The following is a 20,043-nucleotide window of genomic DNA, read 5'->3' on the forward strand; positions in this document are numbered from 1 at the left end:
GTTGAGAAAAAGTGGAAAACATACCCACAATCCGTTTTAGTGTGACATAATTTACGAATTTTTGACTCGTAAATTTGATCACAAGGACAAACGATGCAGCGTTGTCATAGGTGACTCAGATTTACGTTGTACATTGAACGCAGCATCCAGCCGGATTAACGTGACGTGTCTTTCCTTTTAAACCGGAAGAGATTGCAAAGGTCGCCTCCTGTGAGCTCAATCATAAAACCATCACGTTTCTCCAAGAAAATCTATTAAAAAGATAGCGTAAGTTGTCGCTTTTCCAAACTATCTAACAAGAACCTTTTGTTTTCTTCTTTTGTCTGTGTGTCCATACCTTGTTTGCATAAATTGTGCAGCTTTGGCTGAAATAGGTGAATTGAAAAATGTGTGCATATCAGATGTTTTCCACTTGACAGAATGGTGACTGACGTGCAGCTGGCAATCTTCGCCAATATGCTTGGTGTGTCCCTATTCCTGCTGGTGGTACTATACCACTACGTGGCCGTCAACAATCCAAAGAAGCAGGACTAAAAACTGGTCGCAATCTGGACAGGTGAGTGCAATCTCGCGTCATGGTAGGAAAACATTTAGTGACATTCATGCACAGAAATGGGTTACACCATCATTTAAAATTGATCACAAACTAGGTGATCTCATTTTAACTATGTCCGATAACTTTAGAATGAGTATATTATCATAAAGTGGAGGTACTACGAAAAAGTTTACCCTCACTTTACGTTTTTTTGTTTTCAAGTCAGTGTGGCAAATGTAATGGCAACATTTTTTTTTTTTCCATTCTACAGATGGGAATCGTCGCCACCACACTACCCAGGAAACAAACATTCCCCCCCCAAAAAATTATGTAGTTGTTACTTTTTTCAATAAATCATGCCAAGAAATTTTCTTTCCTCGTTTATATTGCGCAGCATTTCCCCAACTTATTCTCAGACCAGTTAAGTAAAACAAAATTGTGAAGTGTGTGGTCATCATTTAGTTTAATGTAGCCACAGTACACATGATGGTGACAAAATATATTTAACACTTATTGGTCCACAGAGAACATATTGCATGTAACGTGGTTTTATGACAATCACAGGAGGAGCACGATCGGGCCCGTTAAAGCACATATCGAAAAATTGTGTCGCTCAAAAAGGAACCCGCTGGAATCTATGAAAACACACAACAACATCCATTGTGTATAAATGAGCAGCATACAAGTGGATTCTTCCAATAGGCAACATTTTACAGAATGAGATTCGTTCACAAGGTGCTGTGTTGTGTGCAGTGTTAGCTTGAGAACGCAAAATGAAATGGTTGAAAGTGTGGCTCTCCTTGCCCATTTGCTTTGCATCTTCAATGCTAGTTTAAAAAAAATAAAATAAAAATCATCGGGGGTTGCTTGTAAGTCAAGCTATCACTGGATTTTTTTTTTTTTTACACGTTAGGGTGTCACAGTATCGTGTTTGGTGAAAAGTGTATAGAAATGTGATATGAAATGAATTAGCTTGCTTATACTCACTGTGAAGGCACTTGGACCTGACAACGACAATACGATTGCACTTAATAATATGGAAATATACAGTACGTGACACTCACCGGCCACTTCATTAGGCCAGTTTCAAAGTTAGCGTTATTTTTTTTCCCCCCCCCCCGATGAGGCAATTCAGCGTCGAGGATATACGCAGTTCCAATTTTGGTCGGCACTGAGGGTCGCTATTTCACAACATGGCTTCGGGACGTGGTCCTCTTGTGGGATTTACTCGTTTGTTGCTTGCTTCGCTCGTCCTCGGCTCCTGTAGGGCACAAAAAAATAACATGGTAATGCATTCTCTGGTACTGTCCCGTGATGCTAGCAAGCCATGAGCTTCTGGACCAACACTTTACCTTGAATGATTCCCTTCTGGCGACTTTTAACAAGACGCACCCCGGTACCGTCGGACGCCCCTGTCTTCTTGTTACGTACGGCCACGTGTGGCTGCAGCTCGCACCTGTGTGACACAAGGTTAAAATTCCGTGACGCTCCCAAAGATAAAGATCCCAAAATATTTGATGAAATAAATGTACTAAAGAAAAGTAAATACTAATTTTGGGGACTCACTTGGTAAATTTGACTGAAGCTAGGATGTGCTCGGGCCCACTCTCTTTAGGAGTCTGTGATAGATGAACACAAAAGGTCCATCAAAAAACAGTTTACGTGTAAAAAAAAAAAAAAAAAGAGTAGATGCTAACCGCTGTGGCGGCGCGGTGGCCTGCGTTTCGGTTTCCTCTTCCGTTTCGGCTGGGGCGTGGGGGTAAAGCCGATTTGGACCAGGCGGCCGTCGAGCCCGAGTGGAAGTCCGCACAGCCCAAACCTGCCGAGAAAAGAAACAAAAACCAACAAAACGGGTGATTTTTATTTAATTTTTAAATGCATCATAGTCTTGCATTGCCACCTGAACCAAAGAGAAGAGGAGGGAGTACACACCGACAATGCTGGTGGAGACCGCCGCCGCTGCCGCTGCGCAAACTGATGAGGATGAAGACGAAGAGGAGGAGGAGGAATGGCGGGGTGAGGGTGGCGGAGGGGGTCGGGCGGGTGTATGGCTGTTGCCAGGGGGACGCAGGACACCACGGTGATGGTGGGGAGTCGGGCGTCTCTTCTCCGCACTTTTGCTGTCTACAGAGACAGACATACCTGCTGACAAACATGCGGGAGTGGTGGTGGGCATGCTGAGGGGACGAAGGGGGCAAAAAGCGAGGGGCAAAAAACGGCAACTCACCCTTTGTGGGCCCGGTCGATTTGCGACCGCCGCCTCGCCCGCCGCGGCTGCCGCCGGCGCCGCCGGTTTGGTTCTTGGCGTGCGGCGGTGGGCACCCGAAGGCGAAGCCGGGCGTGTTGGGCGTCTTGGGGGACGGCGTCAGGCTGCTGCTGCTCTGGCTGTTGCAGCGCACCCGCGCAAAAGACCCCTCGGGGGTCGGGCCGCTCAGACCGCTGCCGAGCCATTGGCATTAATAGCGTGTACAAAACGGTGGCTGTGTGTATAAACTCACTTGATGAAGGTCTTGGGTGGCGACGCCTTGCCGGGGTGCTGGTTCCCCTTGTTGGGCGGGTGGGTACCTTGGTGGGCGCTCGGGACTTTGGTGTTGCGGAGTTGCTTGAGCAGCCATGCCCGCAGGTTGCCCAGGCAGCTGTGCTCTGAAAGCACCAGCCGCGGCCACGGGTTGCACTCGGCCATGTCCAGCGCCGAGATGGCCACGGAGCGTCCCACCTGGTTCGGGGAGCTGTGAGGCTTATGCTGAAAACCACCCAAATCTTTTTTTGACAGACGCCGTACCTGTTCGAAGATTTCCGGCGTGTACTTGAGGGGGAACGTTGGGATCAGAGGGGGCGTGGCCCGCCCGTTGTCGTGGCACGCCGGTGGGATGGCATTCAGAGCCTTTCCCGTGTTATAGTTGCACTCTAATGTATAACTGAGAAAAGAACAAAGACCCGCTTTTGGTTTCTGATAGATTACGGTGACGTCACCCTTGTGTTGTTTTTTTTTTACCTGTGCAGGATGCCGATGGCTTTGTGGACGGCGACCCGTCCGCTACCTTCCTTGGACTGGCCGTCGCGTTTGTCCCGCGCGTACATGTTCTTCTCCGAGAAGTTGCAACCTTGGAAGTCAAAGTGTGGGGAGTTGAGGGCGATTAGCCTCGGGTATAGCATGTTCTCCACCTGTGCACACGGGAAGAACCCGCAACATTTGTATTTTTTTTGCTTGTCTGCAGCAGCTTTTTGAAACTTGGTAAGAGTTTACCTGCTGGCTCTCAGTAGGCAGATTATTTCCGTACATGAAGCAGCCTCGCTTGGAGGCGTGGCCGTGCAAGTCCACGTAATAAGCCACGCCCCCCTCTTTGAGCGGAATGGATTCCTGCTTCTCTTTTTTTCCCTCCGGCGGTGCCACTTTTGGCGGCTTCGGCGGTCGACCCGGCGGTACGGCAGGCGGGACGATCTCAGAGTTGGACAAATCGCTGACATTGTTCTTTGCCGTCCAGCCGTTGTGCGCCGTGGCCGTGGTGACCTCAGGCTGCGGAGGGGTGGCGTCCTTGGCAGCGTTGCGTTGGTTCAGGCTGACTTCCAGGGCGGTGAGGGCTGGAACCTCGTGTTCATCGCTAGCCTTTGTGGGCGTTCTGGCTTGGGCATTTTTGTGCGCCGTGCGATTGTGCGAGTGGTGGTAGATCAGCAGTGATTTGGCGCCGTAGATGGACGGGTGCAGCTCGGGGCTGGGATTCATGTACTGCCGGTTGAGGTTCACCCCCCGCGAGTCGGTCCTACACATTACAAAATATTGAGACTGTGGAGGTGTGCCTAATAAAGCGTCCTTTTTACGTGGCATCGTTCTGACCTGTAGTGGCCTCGCACGACGCCATCCGGGTTGAGCATGGGGATGAGCTTGAAGACAAACATGTTTCTGAGCGCGTGAGCTCGCGGGTCGTCTTTCCTCAGGATGAAGTCCAGGAAGCCGTTGAAGACGAACGAGGACGGCGTCTCTCCGGGGTGCACGCGGCTGCTTAGGAAGAACACCTACCAAGCGATACGCGTGAGCTTTACAAACTAGCCGGATATTCGCCACGCCTATGTGTATTTGTACCCTTTTGTTGTCGAAGCGGTGAGGTCGAAGCGTGTCGACGTCGGGGAAGAGCTGCGGCAGCCGAGGTTCGCGCTCGTCCATCATACCGCTGCAGTTGGTCACAGTGAGGAGGTCCACCCGGTTGCCGTCGAGAGAGCGACACAGCAGCTCGCGTCGGTAGTACAACTCGTCTGGAGGGCTGACACACACACAGGGCATTAATCTTTTTTCTTTTTTTTTAAGTTTGCAGTGTTACCTGGCAGGACCGAGCCCCGTGGCGTCGCGGTGCTTGTCGTCCAAGCACCGCAGCATCTCCTGACACTCGGTGTACGAGAAAGGGAAGCAGAAGGAGAAGTACGTGGTTGCACCTCGAATGTCCAGGAGCCGGTGAGTGAAGGATAGTATGAACTGGCTCCGTACAATCTATGGAAGCGCGAGAGGGGGGGTTATGAATAGCAAACGATAACGATGCTTCCTTTTTTGGTACCTCAATAACGGGTCTTTCTCGGATCCTCTCCCATTTGTTTCTCCCAGGTAAAGTCCGAACGAGTGGCGCCATGCCTTGACTGTAAAGCTTCCTCTGGTTGTTCATGTTCATGACATTGAACTTGAGCAGCCTTCCAGGGGCTGCGCCCTGCACGCTGAAGTAGAACCACGACCTCAAACACAAAATTTGACGTCATCAAATAGCAGTCCTAATAATTTTTTTCTCTCGAATTAGACATTTTTACTCACACAAATAATAGTCATAATAAATCACTGTTTATAGGACATTTTAGATCAGATTTGTTCTGAAATATTACTTTTTTTTTAAGGTAAAATTGTTGTGTAATAAAAATAATATCCAACAGTCACCTGTTGCCATTCTCATGTTCCGTTCCTGCGCAATCGAGCTGCGTCCAAATGTTAAACTCGTAGTCTGGGACGTTGGCGGGGGATGCGGCCCCCCCGAGTTGAGCGCCATCATTAAGGAAGCTCGGAATGTGCTTGTTCACCTTCTCCACGTGGGCCAAGTTGCCTGAGTCGAACTTGGAACTGAAGACAATGTTGCCAAAGCGAACCTCCATGGTCAAGAGAGGAGTTTCCTCTTAGGATGTCTTCACCCTCTACAAAACCTGGTCAAACCTGACAACAAAAATACAGAAATACATTTGTGAATAGTAAAAAAGTCATGTTAAAATCATGGCCTTTCAATATTTGATCCAGTCGTCACCCAAAAATAATTGATGTGCAACATTTATCAAATTATTTGGAAATTAATAACCCTAACCCTTTATTACCGGTGGATGTGACAATATCAACAGATAACAGCGACACCCAGAGGCGGGAGAAAAAACTACAACCACGACTAAATGACACTTGCATTTGACAACATTTGATGATCAACACACCACATAATGCATGAGAATGTGACGAATGTGATTGTTTCCAACGAACCAGGTCATTTTTATCCTGCAGGACACAACAATGGCTCAGGTTTGGTCCCACTAGCGCCTCCACGACAAACAGCTGACCCACAAAACAAGCTCAGGCATCGGGATTTAAATCCTCTCCCGATGCCACATCCGCCAGACAAGAGAGTTTGATTTTTATACAGTCCGATTATTAAATATCTTAAGATATTACGTTTACGTTGTTTGGTCCCTGAACGCCTCTTGACGTTACTAAGCTACAGGGGACAACTTAGCCGCCGAGCTAGCGGTCGTTGCTAGGAAGAAAAGACGATCGCTACGGTCCAAATTCACATCGTGTCTCCTCCATATCGTTGCCGGTGCGAGACTACCCGATCAAATATTGACCCAATCGATGATGCTGTTGATCGATATCCGTATGTTTTGATGTCATGTTGCCGCCCCCCTTTCTCCCTCAAACACTTCATTTGGTCGCTATACATGAGGCGTTCAAGGAACTCCTGAAAATGTCATTACGCAGTCTATGACCTCGTGTATTTTTTTTTTTTATTATGTGATAAATCAATAAAATGTGACTTTTAGTGTCTGAATTTGCGCATAGTTTTGACTCAATTACCTGGTGAAATGTAAATTATAGTAGGTGTTCAAAGCTCCTTTGAAGCGATTTATCCCACGCAGCATCTTTTCCATGACACGGCCCATTTAGGGTGGTAGAGAAAAAGGCTAAGCTCATCATTCAAGCCATTTAGCTTGATTTTCCAATGACTCTGCCATAGTGAAATGACAAATTAGATTGCGTGCGGAAGTAAATGTGACGTGCTCCATATCTATTTTTCAAAGCTTTTGTCATAGCTGTGTTACGTTGACATCAGGCAAATATGAGAACCTCTCTACAATGAAACGTTCAGGTGGCTCTGTAAAACAAAAATATTTGCAGGAACTCTGAATCTGTCATTTATTTGTTGTGTTTTCTGCTAGAGCCACCATTGTGCCATTTTTCTCTTTTAACTCTTTGTGACGTTTACGAGCTATACAATGTACACGCCCAAAAAAAAAAAAAAAAAAAAATGTCGTTGCGCTGTAAAAACCATCTGTTACCATGGTAACATAGCGAAACTGTCGCAACTCTGCTGAAGGTTCCACTTCTTCGTTCTCAGTGTTACTGTTACCAAATTTGATTAAATATTGATGGAAGTCTTGATGTCCGTGTACTTAATCTCCTGTTTCCCTCCCATGGTGCGTTATGGTCAACCGATCTTTAAGTGTCGCTAGTGAGCTCAACGCATTGATAGCATGTCGCCTTGTTTCAGCGAAGGAGCGGCCAGAGTGTTCCGATCTCACGTCAGACGGCGTGACCGACGGCGGCTCCGGTCTATGATCGCTTAACGTCGCCTCGGCCGCTAAAATTAAACCCGGCACGAAAAGGAATTTGATTGTCATTTCTTGTTTTGCGTAGCGGCGACGGACTGTTCCAACATGGCTTTTCTGTACGAATACGTCACACAAGAGCAACTCGCAGGCTTCGACAAATACAAGGTAGTATGCTAAGTGGCTAGCCCCCTGTGTTTATGCATGCATGCAATTAGGTGTGAATGAGAGGATACGTGCATATGAATGAGTTTAATGCAGGTCATAACCTGCAATATCTGCAGAAAGCAATTTATACATCAATCCGTAGCTGTTATGCTTCATACTGAGCTCAAATTTGGTCAAATCTGCCCCTTTCTGACAGCAATAATCATACTAATAAACTGAATTTGCCCTGCAGTTTTTTTTTCTCAATTTATGTAAGTCACGTTGTGTTATGTGTAGGCAATGCATGCTCTATGAATAAAACTGCCTTTTTTAAAATAGAAAATGAAAACAGTCATAAATCTAAAAGCTCTCTACAAGTTGTTGATGAATTGAGAAAGCAGTTCGAGCTTGTACTGTGGTCACGCGTCTCTGTGCGGTTTCATCCTTCCTGTTGCCTTCCAAAATTAGCATAATGTCATCACGCTTACTTAGCATCTATTGGTTGTAATGACAAAGTCATCTATTGACTATTTTCAGTAATATTCCATGTTTTTTATCAATTCCACAGGTTTTATTTTGCATGAAATAAAGTGTCACACAAAACTGTGGTGTCTCAAGAAATTTGCATGATTAAATGACTAAACAAAACTGCGGGTACCTGCAAGGGTGACGTGTAGACAAATGCTAAAGCAAAACTAAACTTTCAACTGCCACGCCAAGACTTAGTAATCCCAATGAACTCTATTTGTGCGCGTGTCACGGTGACAACTTGCGTCATGTGTGTGTTTGCAGTACAGCGCGGTGGACTCCAATCCTTTGTCCATCTACGTCATGCACCCTTTCTGGAACTTTGTTGTGAAGGTGAGAAACACCTTTGAGTGTGTTTTGACAACTACTGGCTGTAATGTGACACTCCCTGAAAATGTTGCATCATCTTATAGCTTGCCTTTGGCAAATATGGCCGTCGCTGTCTATTCACTTTTGTTTTTCAATGTAGTTTCTCCCCAAGTGGTTGGCTCCGAACCTCATCACGTTCACCGGCTTTATGTTCCTGGTGGTCAACTTCCTCATGCTGGCCTTCTACGACTATGACTTCAATGCCTCAGGTCTGTTCACCCAAAAAAAAATAATAATTAGCTGAGGTTTGCTCGATAATGTGTACAATCAATTAATTTGTGCCCGTTTGTTTCAGCCATTGGACAGGATCATGTGCCTAGCTGGGTGTGGGTGACGGCGGGGCTCTTCAACTTCCTGGCCTACACACTAGGTGAGTAACCTCGTTTGCGTCTCCTCCCTTCCTCGCGATGACGGCGCCTCCGCTTTGCAGACGGCGTGGACGGCAAGCAGGCGCGCCGCACCAACTCCTCCACGCCACTAGGGGAGCTGTTTGACCACGGGCTGGACAGCTGGGCCTGCATCTTCTTCGTGGCCACCGTCTACTCCATATTTGGGCGTGGCGAGAGCGGCGTGGGCGTAGCCACGCTTTACTACATCCTTTGGGTGGTGCTCTTCTCTTTTATTCTGTCACACTGGGAGAAGTACAACACGGGCGTGCTCTTCCTGCCGTGGGGCTACGACATCAGCCAAGTGGTGAGCTTGAGGACGCATCATGTCACAACTTATCACTAAAATGATGATTTATTCTCTTCTTCTTCACTCCAGACCATCTCCCTGGTCTACGTGGTAACGGCAGTGGTAGGCGTGGAGACCTGGTACCAGCCCGTCCTGTTCCACTTCCTCTACAGAGACCTTTTCACCTTCATGATCGTCGGTAAGACGCATAGATCAATCGCACTATCTAGCAAGAAGGTAATAATCTTGAAAACCCCATTCGATGCTTTCCAGCCTGTTCCTTCGCGGTGACGTTACCCATGAGTCTCGTCAACGTCCTCAGGTAGGTTTCGCTGTCGTCGCGACCGCTAGTTAGCACGACTTAGTCGTGTTTGTTCAGGGCGTACCGCAGCAACTCGCTGAAGCACGAAAGCGCCTACGAGGCCTTCCTGCCCTTCCTGTCGCCCGTGCTCCTCTTTGCCATCTCCACCGTTTGGGTGCTCTTCTCTCCATCCGAAATCCTGGAGCTCCAGCCCAGGCTCTACTACCTCATGCTGGGCACGGCCTTCGCCAACGTCACGGTAGGTGTCTTCCACGCTTTACATTTTGTCATTATGATCAAGCAGACTTGGTTTAGGTTTGCGCCTTTGTGTCGCAGTGCAAGCTGATTGTGTGTCAAATGAGCAACACGCGTTGCCAGCCGCTGAGCTGGCTACTGGTGCCGATGACCGGCGTGGTGACGCTGGCCGTGTCGGGCCTGGTGGCCAACGAGACGCTACTGCTGTACTTGTGGACGGCCGTGGTCGTGCTGGCGCACATACACTACGGCGTGTCGGTGGTGAGGACATGACTACTACACTCAATTTACGAGATTAATTTTTCACGTGGCGGTAATCTGATGGCTTCATTAGTTGCGAGTGTCGTTATTTGGCGAGTGTCACTCATTTCCTTCCCTGGCGTGCAGGTCCAGCAACTCAGCAACCATTTTGGCATTATGGCCTTCTCACTGAAGAAGCCTCGCAGTGATTGACAAGAGGACGAACGAATCGGCTTGAAAGGAGCAGAAGAAGTTTAGACTCTCCCCGCTCCTTTTCTCTCTGCTCAACGACATGTCACCCTCGTTACCGCGGTAACCGTATCCTCCATCCATGAGGGATGCCCCAAAACACGCACGCACACATAGCCACCCGCCTCGTTTTTATTTTTTATTTTTTGGTGATTGGGGGGGCTCAAGGGGCTCCGGCTTATCTCATTGGAGGATCGGTCGGTCCACTGTGTCGAGCCAATGAGGTGCGAGTGTTTCCTACGGAAATGTGTTCCATTTATTGGCTGGGGAGCCAATACGCCGCCCCCCCCACCCTCAGATAAACATTATTATGATATTATGAATGTATAATAATATTAATAATAAGCCTTGATGAAAACTCGGAATTCAAAAGTTTTTAATTCACTCTTTAATGCGATGATTATTTTAATAAGAGCCTATTTGCGGGTATTTGGAAGTAGACCTGACTAATGGATACTGCGCGGCGGATCATATTTATTCCGCTACGCGCTGCCGGTGATCAGACGCGGATGATACAGGGAAGTGTCTTTCACGTTGATTCGTTCTTTATTCCCCCCATCCCCACCCACCTCCTCGTCTTTCGTGTCGTTGGGTTGCCGTGGCGACGGCAGCCGCTTGAATGATGAGTGCATCCCAAAAGCCGTGCGACGGATCGGATTCACTCTGAGGGGAGCAAGCGAGCGCACGCCCGCCGCCTGGCCTCTTTTGTTGGTTTGTTTTGTTTGTTTGTTCGTTTGTTTGTCATAAAACTTTTTTTTTTTTTTACAACTTATGTGTGTCGGTGTCGTCAGCAAGCGTCAAAGCCTGCAGCTCTGCTACTAATGCCTGGCGAAGGGGACGCGAGTGTTGAGGGACAGCCTGCATGCCTTTCAAGCACATCGAGTCGAGGAAGCTCAAGTTTATATGTATGTATGTATGTGTGTATGTTGAGATAAGGAAAGAAACTGACAGAATTCACAAGATGAACACAGACGTAATGCGTCTATCTAGAAAACGTTGATTATGAGCAAATGCGATCAATTCATGGCTGAATTGTGTGGTGCTCGTTACACTCCATAATGTTCCATCCTAACATTAGAGAAAAAAAAAATTGAGCGTCATTCTTTTTCAACCACTAGTGTTTTTTTTGTTTTTTTTAATTCAAATGGATGAAAAATGCCTGTAAAGTGCTTCATAATTCGAATCAGTTGAAAATATCTGATGAATAAATGCTACACAAACTGCAACGTGTCAGTGTGTGTGTGTGTGTCACGGCAGCTGATAGGACTCGCAAGGCGTGTGCCGGGTCGAGGGGGAGTCTCGCGGCCTAATGGCCTGCCGAGCTATCAGGAAAGTTCTCGTCTTGACTGACAGGCACCACTTGTGCCTTTGCTGCCCTACAAGGGCACGGCAACTATAGAGCCCCCCCTTTACCCAAGCCCACCCGGTAGTGCTCGTATCTTCTGGAACCTTCTGAATGGGTGCTTCCAGAAGCCCCCGCTGAGGTATAAAAAGAACTTGACGTGTCGTGGGAGTCTGCATCGTGTCCAAAGACACTCATCGGAAGGAGCAGCAGCTTCGAAACGGAGATTCGGAACTTCACACAAAAGGAATCGACGGCAAATTTCAAATTCAAGGTAAGTCTGAAACGCGCTCATCGAACATTTTGTGCTATTTTATGAAGGGAAACAAAATAACTGACAATAAATATTCCATGTGGACGAGCGACAGTCGTAATGACGCTGAAGCGTGGACTGAACATATGACCTTAAGAGTGCAATGGCGGACACCAGAGTAGCGGGAAGAACGAGCAATTCGTGACAATTTTCCATGCTACAATCTTCACCGCATTGAAATAGACTCATTATTTAATTTAAATTAACTTCCTTTGACATGGTGGTGTTAGATAACCCAATGGGGAAGGGGGGGGGGGGGTCAGAGGTGTTTGATTGACAGGAGGAACATGTGCTCTTCCACCATATGCAGCTGCTCACCCACCCCAACCCCCCCACCAAGCCATGTGGCGGTCTTTATCGAGTTTTATTTTAAAGAACAGAACAGTTGTTAGCATTTTAGCATTTGTCTCACCGTTCTGAGATTCAGATTTGATTTCGATGTTGTTCAATTTGCTTGGATAGATGCCAGAGAACGCCGCACGTGCCATGGAGGAAGATATGGAGACCTTTGCCTTCCAGGCTGAGATTGCGCAACTCATGTCGCTGATCATCAACACCTTTTATTCCAATAAGGAGATCTTCCTCAGAGAGCTCATCTCAAATTCTTCTGATGTAAGCGTAAATTCTTGAATAGTTGAATAATCTTAAAGGTCGCAAGAACGCTTATGTGAGTTCTTCTGACAGGCTTTGGATAAAATCCGCTACGAGAGCTTGACCGACCCCAGCAGACTCGAATCCTGCAAGGACCTGAAGATCGAAATCAGACCTGACCTGCACGCTCGCACCCTCACCCTGGTCGACACTGGAATCGGCATGACCAAGGCCGACCTGATCAACAACCTGGGCACCATCGCCAAGTCTGGAACCAAAGCTTTCATGGAAGCCCTGCAGGCCGGAGCCGATATCTCCATGATCGGTCAGTTCGGCGTGGGCTTCTACTCGGCTTACCTGGTTGCCGACAAGGTGACGGTCATCACCAAGCACAACGACGACGAGCAGTACGTGTGGGAGTCCGCCGCCGGGGGCTCCTTCACTGTCCGTCCTGACACTGGTAAATACATTTCGCTCAACATTAGCATTAGCATGTCCAGTAGATCATCTATTTGTGACTTTCAGGAGAATCCATCGGCAGAGGCACAAAAGTAATCCTGCACCTCAAAGAAGATCAGACGGAATACTGCGAGGAGAAACGTATCAAGGAAGTGGTCAAGAAACACTCTCAGTTCATCGGATACCCCATCACGCTTTACGTAAGCGACTTATGCCTGCGCCATTATCTTCTTGAAATGGAACCATAAAGATCCTCAAATTGTCCATTATTCTTAAGGTGGAGAAGACAAGAGAGAAGGAGGTGGACCTCGAGCCGGGAGAGAAGGAGGAGGATGCTGACAAAGATGCTGCGGAGAACAAGGATAAACCTCAGATCGAAGATGTCGGGTCTGATGAGGACGAGGACACCAAGGAGAATAAGAACAAGAGGAAGAAGAAGGTCAAGGAAAAGTACATGGACCAGGAGGAGCTGAACAAGACTAAGCCCATCTGGACGCGCAATCCTGACGATATCACCAACGAAGAGTACGGCGAGTTCTACAAGAGTCTGACCAATGACTGGGAAGACCACCTGGCCGTCAAGGTAAATAAAGAAGATGTTTGTCAATCTGACTGTTGCAAGGGAGCCTTCTAAGCTCGCTTTGTTTGTCTTCAGCATTTCTCCGTGGAGGGCCAGTTGGAGTTCCGAGCCCTGCTCTTTGTACCCAGAAGGGCTGCCTTTGACCTCTTTGAGAACAAGAAGAAGAGGAACAACATCAAGCTGTATGTGCGCAGGGTCTTCATCATGGACAACTGTGAAGAGCTGATTCCAGAGTATCTCAGTGGGTATCTCATTCTGAAGCTTCTTCTGAGGTCTTTCATCACTGACCAATTTGGCTTATTTCATTTCTTCTCAGACTTCATCAAGGGTGTGGTGGACTCTGAAGATCTGCCCCTGAACATCTCCAGAGAGATGCTGCAGCAGAGTAAGATCCTCAAGGTTATCCGCAAGAACCTGGTCAAGAAGTGCTTGGAACTCTTCACAGAGCTTTCTGAAGACAAGGACAATTACAAGAAGTGCTATGAGCAGTTCTCAAAGAACATCAAGGTATACTGATCTCAAACTTGACGATCCCGACAAATTTTATTAAGCTACATTCCCGTTTTAGCTCGGCATCCACGAGGATTCCCAGAACAGGAAGAAACTGTCCGAAATGCTGCGATACTACACTTCCGCTTCTGGAGATGAGATGGTTTCCCTGAAGGACTACGTTGGAAGGATGAAGGACAACCAGAAATTCATCTACTACATTACAGGTTTGTATCATCTGTTGTCGTCCTCAATTCCCGACACTTGCAGGCCTATTTATCTCCTGAAACTCTTGAAACAGGCGAGACCAAAGACCAGGTGGCTAACTCAGCCTTCGTGGAGCGCCTCCGCAAGGCCGGCTTGGAGGTCATCTACATGATCGAGCCCATCGACGAGTACTGCGTCCAGCAGCTGAAGGAGTTTGATGGCAAGAATCTGGTCTCGGTCACCAAGGAAGGCCTTGAGCTACCCGAGGATGAAGATGACAAGAAGAAGCAGGAGGAACTCAAGACTAAGTTTGAGAACCTTTGTAAGATCATGAAGGACATTCTTGACAATAAGATTGAAAAGGTTTGTTTGCAGGATATATGGTTTATGACAATGTTTTTTTTTTGTTGCTGTCCCAATAATAAAATGCGACTTTGATCGAAGGTGACGGTCTCCAACCGCCTGGTCTCGTCACCCTGCTGCATTGTCACCAGCACGTACGGCTGGACGGCCAACATGGAGAGAATCATGAAGTCGCAAGCCCTGAGGGACAACTCCACCATGGGCTACATGACAGCCAAGAAGCACTTGGAGATCAACCCACTGCATCCCATTGTGGAGACCTTGCGGGTGAAGGCAGAGGCGGACAAGAATGACAAGGCGGTGAAGGACCTGGTCATCCTCCTGTTCGAGACGGCACTGCTATCTTCGGGATTCACGCTTGAGGACCCTCAGACTCATGCCAACCGCATCTACAGGATGATCAAGCTGGGTCTGGGTGAGTGTTTTTCCATTTGGCACATTTCCGCTCATCTAAATTTAGTTTGCCTAAATGATTTGCTCATACAAATGTATCATTCGCAGGCATCGATGAAGATGACTCTGCAGTTGAGGATCTGGTTCAGCCTACTGAAGAAGACATGCCAGTTCTGGAGGGCGATGACGACACATCAAGAATGGAGGAAGTGGACTAAACTATCGCCTGCTTTCATAGTACTTTTTTTTTGTAACTTATTTAAATCATTTGTTTCCAAACAACAAATATTTGTCCCAATAGAATCATAGCTGATGATGGGAAATCCACACAAAACAAATCTTCATTTGGTTGATGCCCTCTCACTGGAAACATATATGTAGTTTATGTCTTTTTGTAAAGTTTTTTTTAATGAAAGCTTTCAAATTTGTAATAAAATAAACGGAAGAATACAAGGAACATTCTCCCTTTGCTCTTTGTATTGTATAATTAACTCGTGACTTTATTACTTCAAGGTAATTGCGTAACAAAGTGAGGTTTACGACGTTAGCTTTTTTTCCAATGTTCTGGAATGTTCCTGAACGCCGCGCGGTTTGCCTCCCCCCCCGCCCGCCCCTCGATGACATTTCCGCTTCCCATGTTCCCGCCTTTTTCTTTGATTGACAGCCAATTCAGGCCAACCAACGTTCGATATTTTACCGGCATCGAGGAAGATTCGAGAGAGTTCCAGAAGCTCTAAACTGTAATCGACGGTTCTCGAACACGCTTCTTTGAGGAAAGGCTATATAAACGAGCTCAGAATTCCAGTCCAGCCATTATTCTTAGCACTTTGATATCGGAGCTTACTCTCCTAAACACACAGAAAACCAAGGTAAGGGAGAAAGACGTGTTTAATCGTGCAAGCTAAATCATTATTATCGCTCAATTTTTGCACATTCATCTCATATGTAACCAAAAAATAAAAATAAAAGATCGCGTGATATGTACTAATTTTTAAAACTATTCGAATAGGTTTTAAAACGTTAAGGAATGCTTTTATGTTTTTATTATAGATAATCCTAATCCATGCTTTGGTGCTTTGAATTCCAATGAAGCTGCAGTCTTCGCGTAATATTGTTAGCATTTAATTGGATTTTCAATTATTTCCTTCTCCTTTCAATGTGTTTTATTTACTTGCGATAAATATATCCATCGTATTTAAACGGTACTTTTGATAGACGACCACATGGTCCCAGGTTGTGCATTTTGCTACATGTGACAGTTTTAAACCGACATAACACACAGTTTTAACCTTTTTACACACAAAATGTGGTCTAAGAGACCTTTTGTCATATCGTGAATCATTCAAATTCCAAACGAGACTTTCCATTGCAAAGTCTCAGAGTACCTTCTAGAAACTTGTAGTTGACTACTGAAGTCGCTAGGTGGTGACACCGAGCGTTTATGATGACGTGTAAAGCAACCGCTTGTCAAATATAAGTCCTAGTTTACGTCATCCGAGGTTACGAACGGTAGAACAAAGAAGTCACGCGGTTAGTAAAGACTGTATCATCTAGTAGTAGTGAACTTAAACTATCAAACTATTAAGACACCTCAGAGCAGATTGCAATAGGATTTTCGCTTCAAGGATAAAGGAGCTATAGGAGCAGTCTGTTGCACCACCTGCTTTGGGAGAGCATGTCATCAGGACAAATGCAATAGAAAATGGATGAATAATATTGAATGCTTATTTTAATGATCATCCATTTCTTGTGTCGAAGATGCCAGAGTCACAGGACCATCCAATGGAGGAGACGGAGACCTTTGCGTTCCAGGCTGAGATTGCTCAGCTGATGTCCCTGATCATCAACACCTTCTATTCCAACAAAGAAATCTTCCTCAGGGAGCTCATCTCCAACTCCTCTGATGTAAGTTGCTCCAAATTTCCTCGCCATGTCTGAACCTGTGCTTGCCAGCCTGATTAAAGAAAAGTTACAAGTTTGTCCACAAGGTGGCAGTAGTTAACCTCTGTAGCTTTGTAATGAACGAAAAGCTGCACATCAAGGGTTCATTCCAGCAAGACTTTGATCAAAAGTGACAAATGATTATTTTATTTCTCCTCAAAGGCTTTGGACAAAATCCGCTATGAGAGTCTTACCGACCCCTCCCAGTTGGAATCGGGCAAGGATCTGAAAATCGAAATCATTCCCAACAAAGACGAGCGCACGCTCACCCTGATCGACACGGGTATCGGCATGACCAAGGCCGACCTGATCAACAACCTGGGCACCATCGCCAAGTCGGGCACAAAGGCTTTCATGGAGGCTCTGCAGGCAGGAGCCGACATCTCCATGATCGGCCAATTCGGCGTGGGCTTCTACTCGGCCTACCTGGTGGCCGACAAGGTGACGGTCATCACCAAGCACAACGATGACGAGCAGTACGTGTGGGAGTCAGCCGCCGGGGGCTCCTTCACTGTCATGGCCGACAAGAGTAAGTAGATTCCGTCCGTGTGGTTTAGCACAGTTTCTAGCCCCAAGAAGGTCACGTGTAACCTGTTTTTTTTTTTGTCCTTCAGTTAATGAACCAATTGGTCGTGGAACCAAGGTTATTCTGCACCTTAAAGATGACCAGATGGAATATGTGGAGGAGCGGAGAGTCAAAGAGATTGTGAAGAAGCACTCGCAGTTTATCGGCTACCCCATCACACTCTATGTAAGTGAAATGGGCGATATTTATTTTTCAGGTCGCTTGTTGCCAGGCAGAATTCGTGATCGGGCTCCATCCTGTAACTGTTGACTATTAAATATGAATTTTCATCCAGGTCGAGAAGGAGCGTGATAAGGAAGTGAGTGACGACGAAGCAGAAGAGGAGGGGGGGGAGAAGGAGGAGGAGGAGAAGAAGAAAGACAAGGATGAGGAAGAGCAAGATGACGACCAGCCCGAGATGGAGGACATCGGCGAGGACGACGACGATGAGCACGACAAGTCTTCTGACAAGAAGAAGAAGAAGAAGATCAAGGAAAAGTACATCGACCAGGAGGAGCTGAACAAGACCAAGCCTCTGTGGACTCGCAATGCCGATGACATCACCAACGAGGAGTATGGCGAGTTCTACAAGAGTCTTACAAACGACTGGGAGGAGCACCTGGCTGTCAAGGTTGGTTGTACTTGATAACTCCCAGAACCATATTTCTTCTGTTACTTTTCCCGCCAACAAATATTTTTGCTTTTATTTTCATCAGCACTTTTCAGTGGAAGGTCAGCTGGAGTTCCGCGCCTTGTTGTTTGTGCCACGCCGTGCTCCTTTTGATCTCTTTGAGAACAAGAAGAAGAAGAACAATATCAAGCTGTACGTACGCAGGGTCTTCATCATGGACAACTGCGACGAGCTCATCCCAGAGTATCTCAGTGAGTACAGACTGGCCGTTGGATGTCCCCCCCCCAAAAAAAAACAAAATGGCTTACAGGCTTAATGTCTTTTACAGATTTCATCAAGGGTGTGGTAGACTCTGAGGATCTGCCCCTCAACATCTCCAGAGAGATGCTGCAGCAAAGCAAGATCCTCAAGGTTATCCGCAAGAACCTGGTCAAAAAGTGCTTGGAACTCTTCACGGAGCTTGCCGAAGACAAAGAAAACTACAAGAAGTGCTATGATCAGTTTTCCAAGAACATCAAGGTTGGTTTGGTGGCAAAGTCCACATGGCTTTTGGACTCCTGCAGAGTTTGTTACTAACACACATTTATATTTCAGCTCGGCATCCACGAGGATTCCCAGAACAGGAAGAAACTGTCTGAGCTGCTGCGTTACTACACCTCCGCTTCTGGAGAGGAGCTGGTTTCTCTGAAGGACTACGTAACCCGCATGAAAGACAACCAGAAACACATCTACTACATCACTGGTGAGATTGCTAATTTGTCTCTTTGCCTTGACGAGGGGTTGAAACAATCGAGCTGATGATTTACGGAAAATGTCTGCCTGTCAGGCGAGTCCAAAGACCAGGTGGCCAACTCTGCCTTTGTGGAGCGCCTCCGCAAGGCCGGCCTGGAGGTCATCTACATGATCGAGCCCATTGATGAGTACTGCGTCCAGCAGCTGAAGGAATTTGAGGGAAAGAACCTGGTCTCGGTCACCAAGGAAGGCCTTGAGCTTCCTGAGGATGAGGATGAGAAGAAGAAGCAGGAGGAGAAGAAGGCTCAGTTTGAAAACCTGTGCAAGATCATGAAAGACATCTTGGAGAAGAAAGTGGAGAAGGTAAGCCCAATGTAGTCCTACTGGAGCATATGGCGAGAGCTTTACTGTTTCCCCAAAAAATAGTGGAACTCCAAAGAGACTTAATACCGGATCTCCTCACAGGTCACAGTCTCCAACCGCCTGGTGTCATCCCCCTGTTGCATCGTGACCAGCACGTACGGCTGGACGGCCAACATGGAGAGAATCATGAAGGCGCAGGCCCTGAGGGACAACTCCACCATGGGCTACATGGCGGCCAAAAAGCACCTGGAGATCAACCCCGAGCACCCCATCATGGGGACGCTGCGGCAAAAAGCAGAGGCGGACAAGAACGACAAGTCCGTCAAAGATTTGGTTATCCTGCTATTCGAGACGGCGCTGCTGTCATCGGGCTTCTCGCTGGATGACCCGCAGACGCACTCTAATCGCATCTACAGGATGATCAAACTCGGTCTTGGTGAGCTTTTTTTTTTTTCCATGTGTCTGCTCGTGTTTATTTTTTTTATATAAATTCATAATTCTTGGTCCTTTTTTTTTTAGGCATTGATGAAGAAGATCCTACTCCAGATGACACCCCTGCCCCTGTTGAGGAGATGCCCCCTCTGGAAGGTGGTGATGATGATGCATCCAGGATGGAGGAAGTGGACTAAAACGGCTCCTCATATGTCCTCTGTTCTATCTCATTAAAGTTCTGTGAGATCATCACTGTTAATACCGTTACATTTCCCCCTAACTTCTGCAGTTCTGAATGTTTAAAAACTGGTCACTTTTTGTATTTTTTATTTTATTAATGTTTAAAAGCATTCCATGTGTTTGACTTGAACTGTAAAATGCATTGCAAGAAAGATATGAAGCTGTAAAAAGGTGTGGGAACCTTGAATAAATGTTGAACATCATGAAGAGTACCAATATGAAATATGACGTCACTACGCGGATTCATTTTGCCGCTCGCGTTC

At 46.8% G+C, this 20,043-nt stretch overlaps 5 protein-coding genes and 1 long non-coding RNA gene across 8 annotated transcripts; 5 read left to right on the forward strand and 1 right to left on the reverse strand.

Annotated features, from left to right (window-relative positions):
* Positions 1–254: 254 nt before the first annotated feature.
* On the forward strand, positions 255–902 carry ost4 (oligosaccharyltransferase complex subunit 4 (non-catalytic)). The gene is made up of 3 exons (XM_085938084.1): positions 255–267; positions 420–556; positions 807–902. The coding sequence occupies exon 2, from the start codon at positions 421–423 to the stop codon at positions 532–534; it is 114 nt and encodes a 37-aa protein (XP_085794210.1). The 5' UTR covers positions 255–267; position 420; the 3' UTR covers positions 535–556; positions 807–902.
* A 2-nt stretch (positions 903–904) lies between these two features.
* Positions 905–6,787, reverse strand: agbl5 (AGBL carboxypeptidase 5). Of its 2 annotated transcripts, none has more exons than XM_085938077.1 (16): positions 6,624–6,787; positions 5,451–5,720; positions 5,083–5,254; positions 4,852–5,018; positions 4,617–4,794; positions 4,371–4,549; positions 3,783–4,296; positions 3,531–3,700; positions 3,318–3,453; positions 3,034–3,251; positions 2,763–2,974; positions 2,468–2,659; positions 2,233–2,354; positions 2,102–2,154; positions 1,888–1,991; positions 905–1,796 (listed from the first exon to the last, which is right to left on the reverse strand). In XM_085938077.1, the coding sequence occupies exons 2-16, from the start codon at positions 5,660–5,662 to the stop codon at positions 1,717–1,719; spliced, it is 2,709 nt and encodes a 902-aa protein (XP_085794203.1). In that variant the 5' UTR covers positions 5,663–5,720; positions 6,624–6,787; the 3' UTR covers positions 905–1,716. The 2 variants fall into 2 exon arrangements, with proteins under 2 accessions (XP_085794203.1, XP_085794202.1); XM_085938076.1 differs by having other exon boundaries at positions 2,468–2,677.
* LOC147042282 (uncharacterized) lies at positions 3,935–5,442 on the forward strand. Of its 2 annotated transcripts, none has more exons than XR_015068956.1 (3): positions 3,935–4,772; positions 4,839–4,982; positions 5,130–5,442. It is a non-coding gene; the product is annotated as an uncharacterized LOC147042282 (long non-coding RNA). The 2 variants fall into 2 exon arrangements; XR_015068955.1 differs by having other exon boundaries at positions 3,935–4,768.
* Positions 6,788–7,311: 524 nt separating the features above from the next.
* Positions 7,312–11,355, forward strand: selenoi (selenoprotein I). Its single transcript, XM_085938259.1, has 10 exons — positions 7,312–7,543; positions 8,315–8,383; positions 8,520–8,628; positions 8,715–8,789; positions 8,850–9,112; positions 9,185–9,293; positions 9,368–9,416; positions 9,474–9,654; positions 9,732–9,911; positions 10,038–11,355. Exons 1-10 carry the CDS (start codon positions 7,484–7,486, stop codon positions 10,146–10,148), a joined length of 1,206 nt encoding a protein of 401 aa, XP_085794385.1. The 5' UTR covers positions 7,312–7,483; the 3' UTR covers positions 10,149–11,355.
* Positions 11,356–12,256: 901 nt separating this feature from the next.
* hsp90aa1.1 (heat shock protein 90, alpha (cytosolic), class A member 1, tandem duplicate 1) lies at positions 12,257–15,319 on the forward strand. Its single transcript, XM_085938080.1, has 10 exons — positions 12,257–12,406; positions 12,479–12,845; positions 12,911–13,044; positions 13,122–13,427; positions 13,500–13,665; positions 13,741–13,931; positions 13,993–14,140; positions 14,215–14,483; positions 14,565–14,898; positions 14,985–15,319. Exons 1-10 carry the CDS (start codon positions 12,257–12,259, stop codon positions 15,092–15,094), a joined length of 2,175 nt encoding a protein of 724 aa, XP_085794206.1. The 3' UTR covers positions 15,095–15,319.
* A 250-nt stretch (positions 15,320–15,569) lies between these two features.
* On the forward strand, positions 15,570–19,983 carry LOC147042285 (heat shock protein HSP 90-alpha-like). The gene is made up of 11 exons (XM_085936937.1): positions 15,570–15,745; positions 16,635–16,781; positions 16,980–17,346; positions 17,432–17,568; positions 17,678–18,013; positions 18,099–18,264; positions 18,342–18,532; positions 18,608–18,755; positions 18,840–19,108; positions 19,211–19,544; positions 19,628–19,983. Exons 2-11 carry the CDS (start codon positions 16,635–16,637, stop codon positions 19,735–19,737), a joined length of 2,205 nt encoding a protein of 734 aa, XP_085793063.1. The 5' UTR covers positions 15,570–15,745; the 3' UTR covers positions 19,738–19,983.
* Positions 19,984–20,043: the final 60 nt, after the last annotated feature.

This window comes from Syngnathus leptorhynchus, chromosome 18 (assembly GCF_054491065.1).
Source record: "Syngnathus leptorhynchus isolate UIUO chromosome 18, UIUO_Slep, whole genome shotgun sequence".
Lineage (NCBI taxonomy): Eukaryota > Metazoa > Chordata > Actinopteri > Syngnathiformes > Syngnathidae > Syngnathus > Syngnathus leptorhynchus.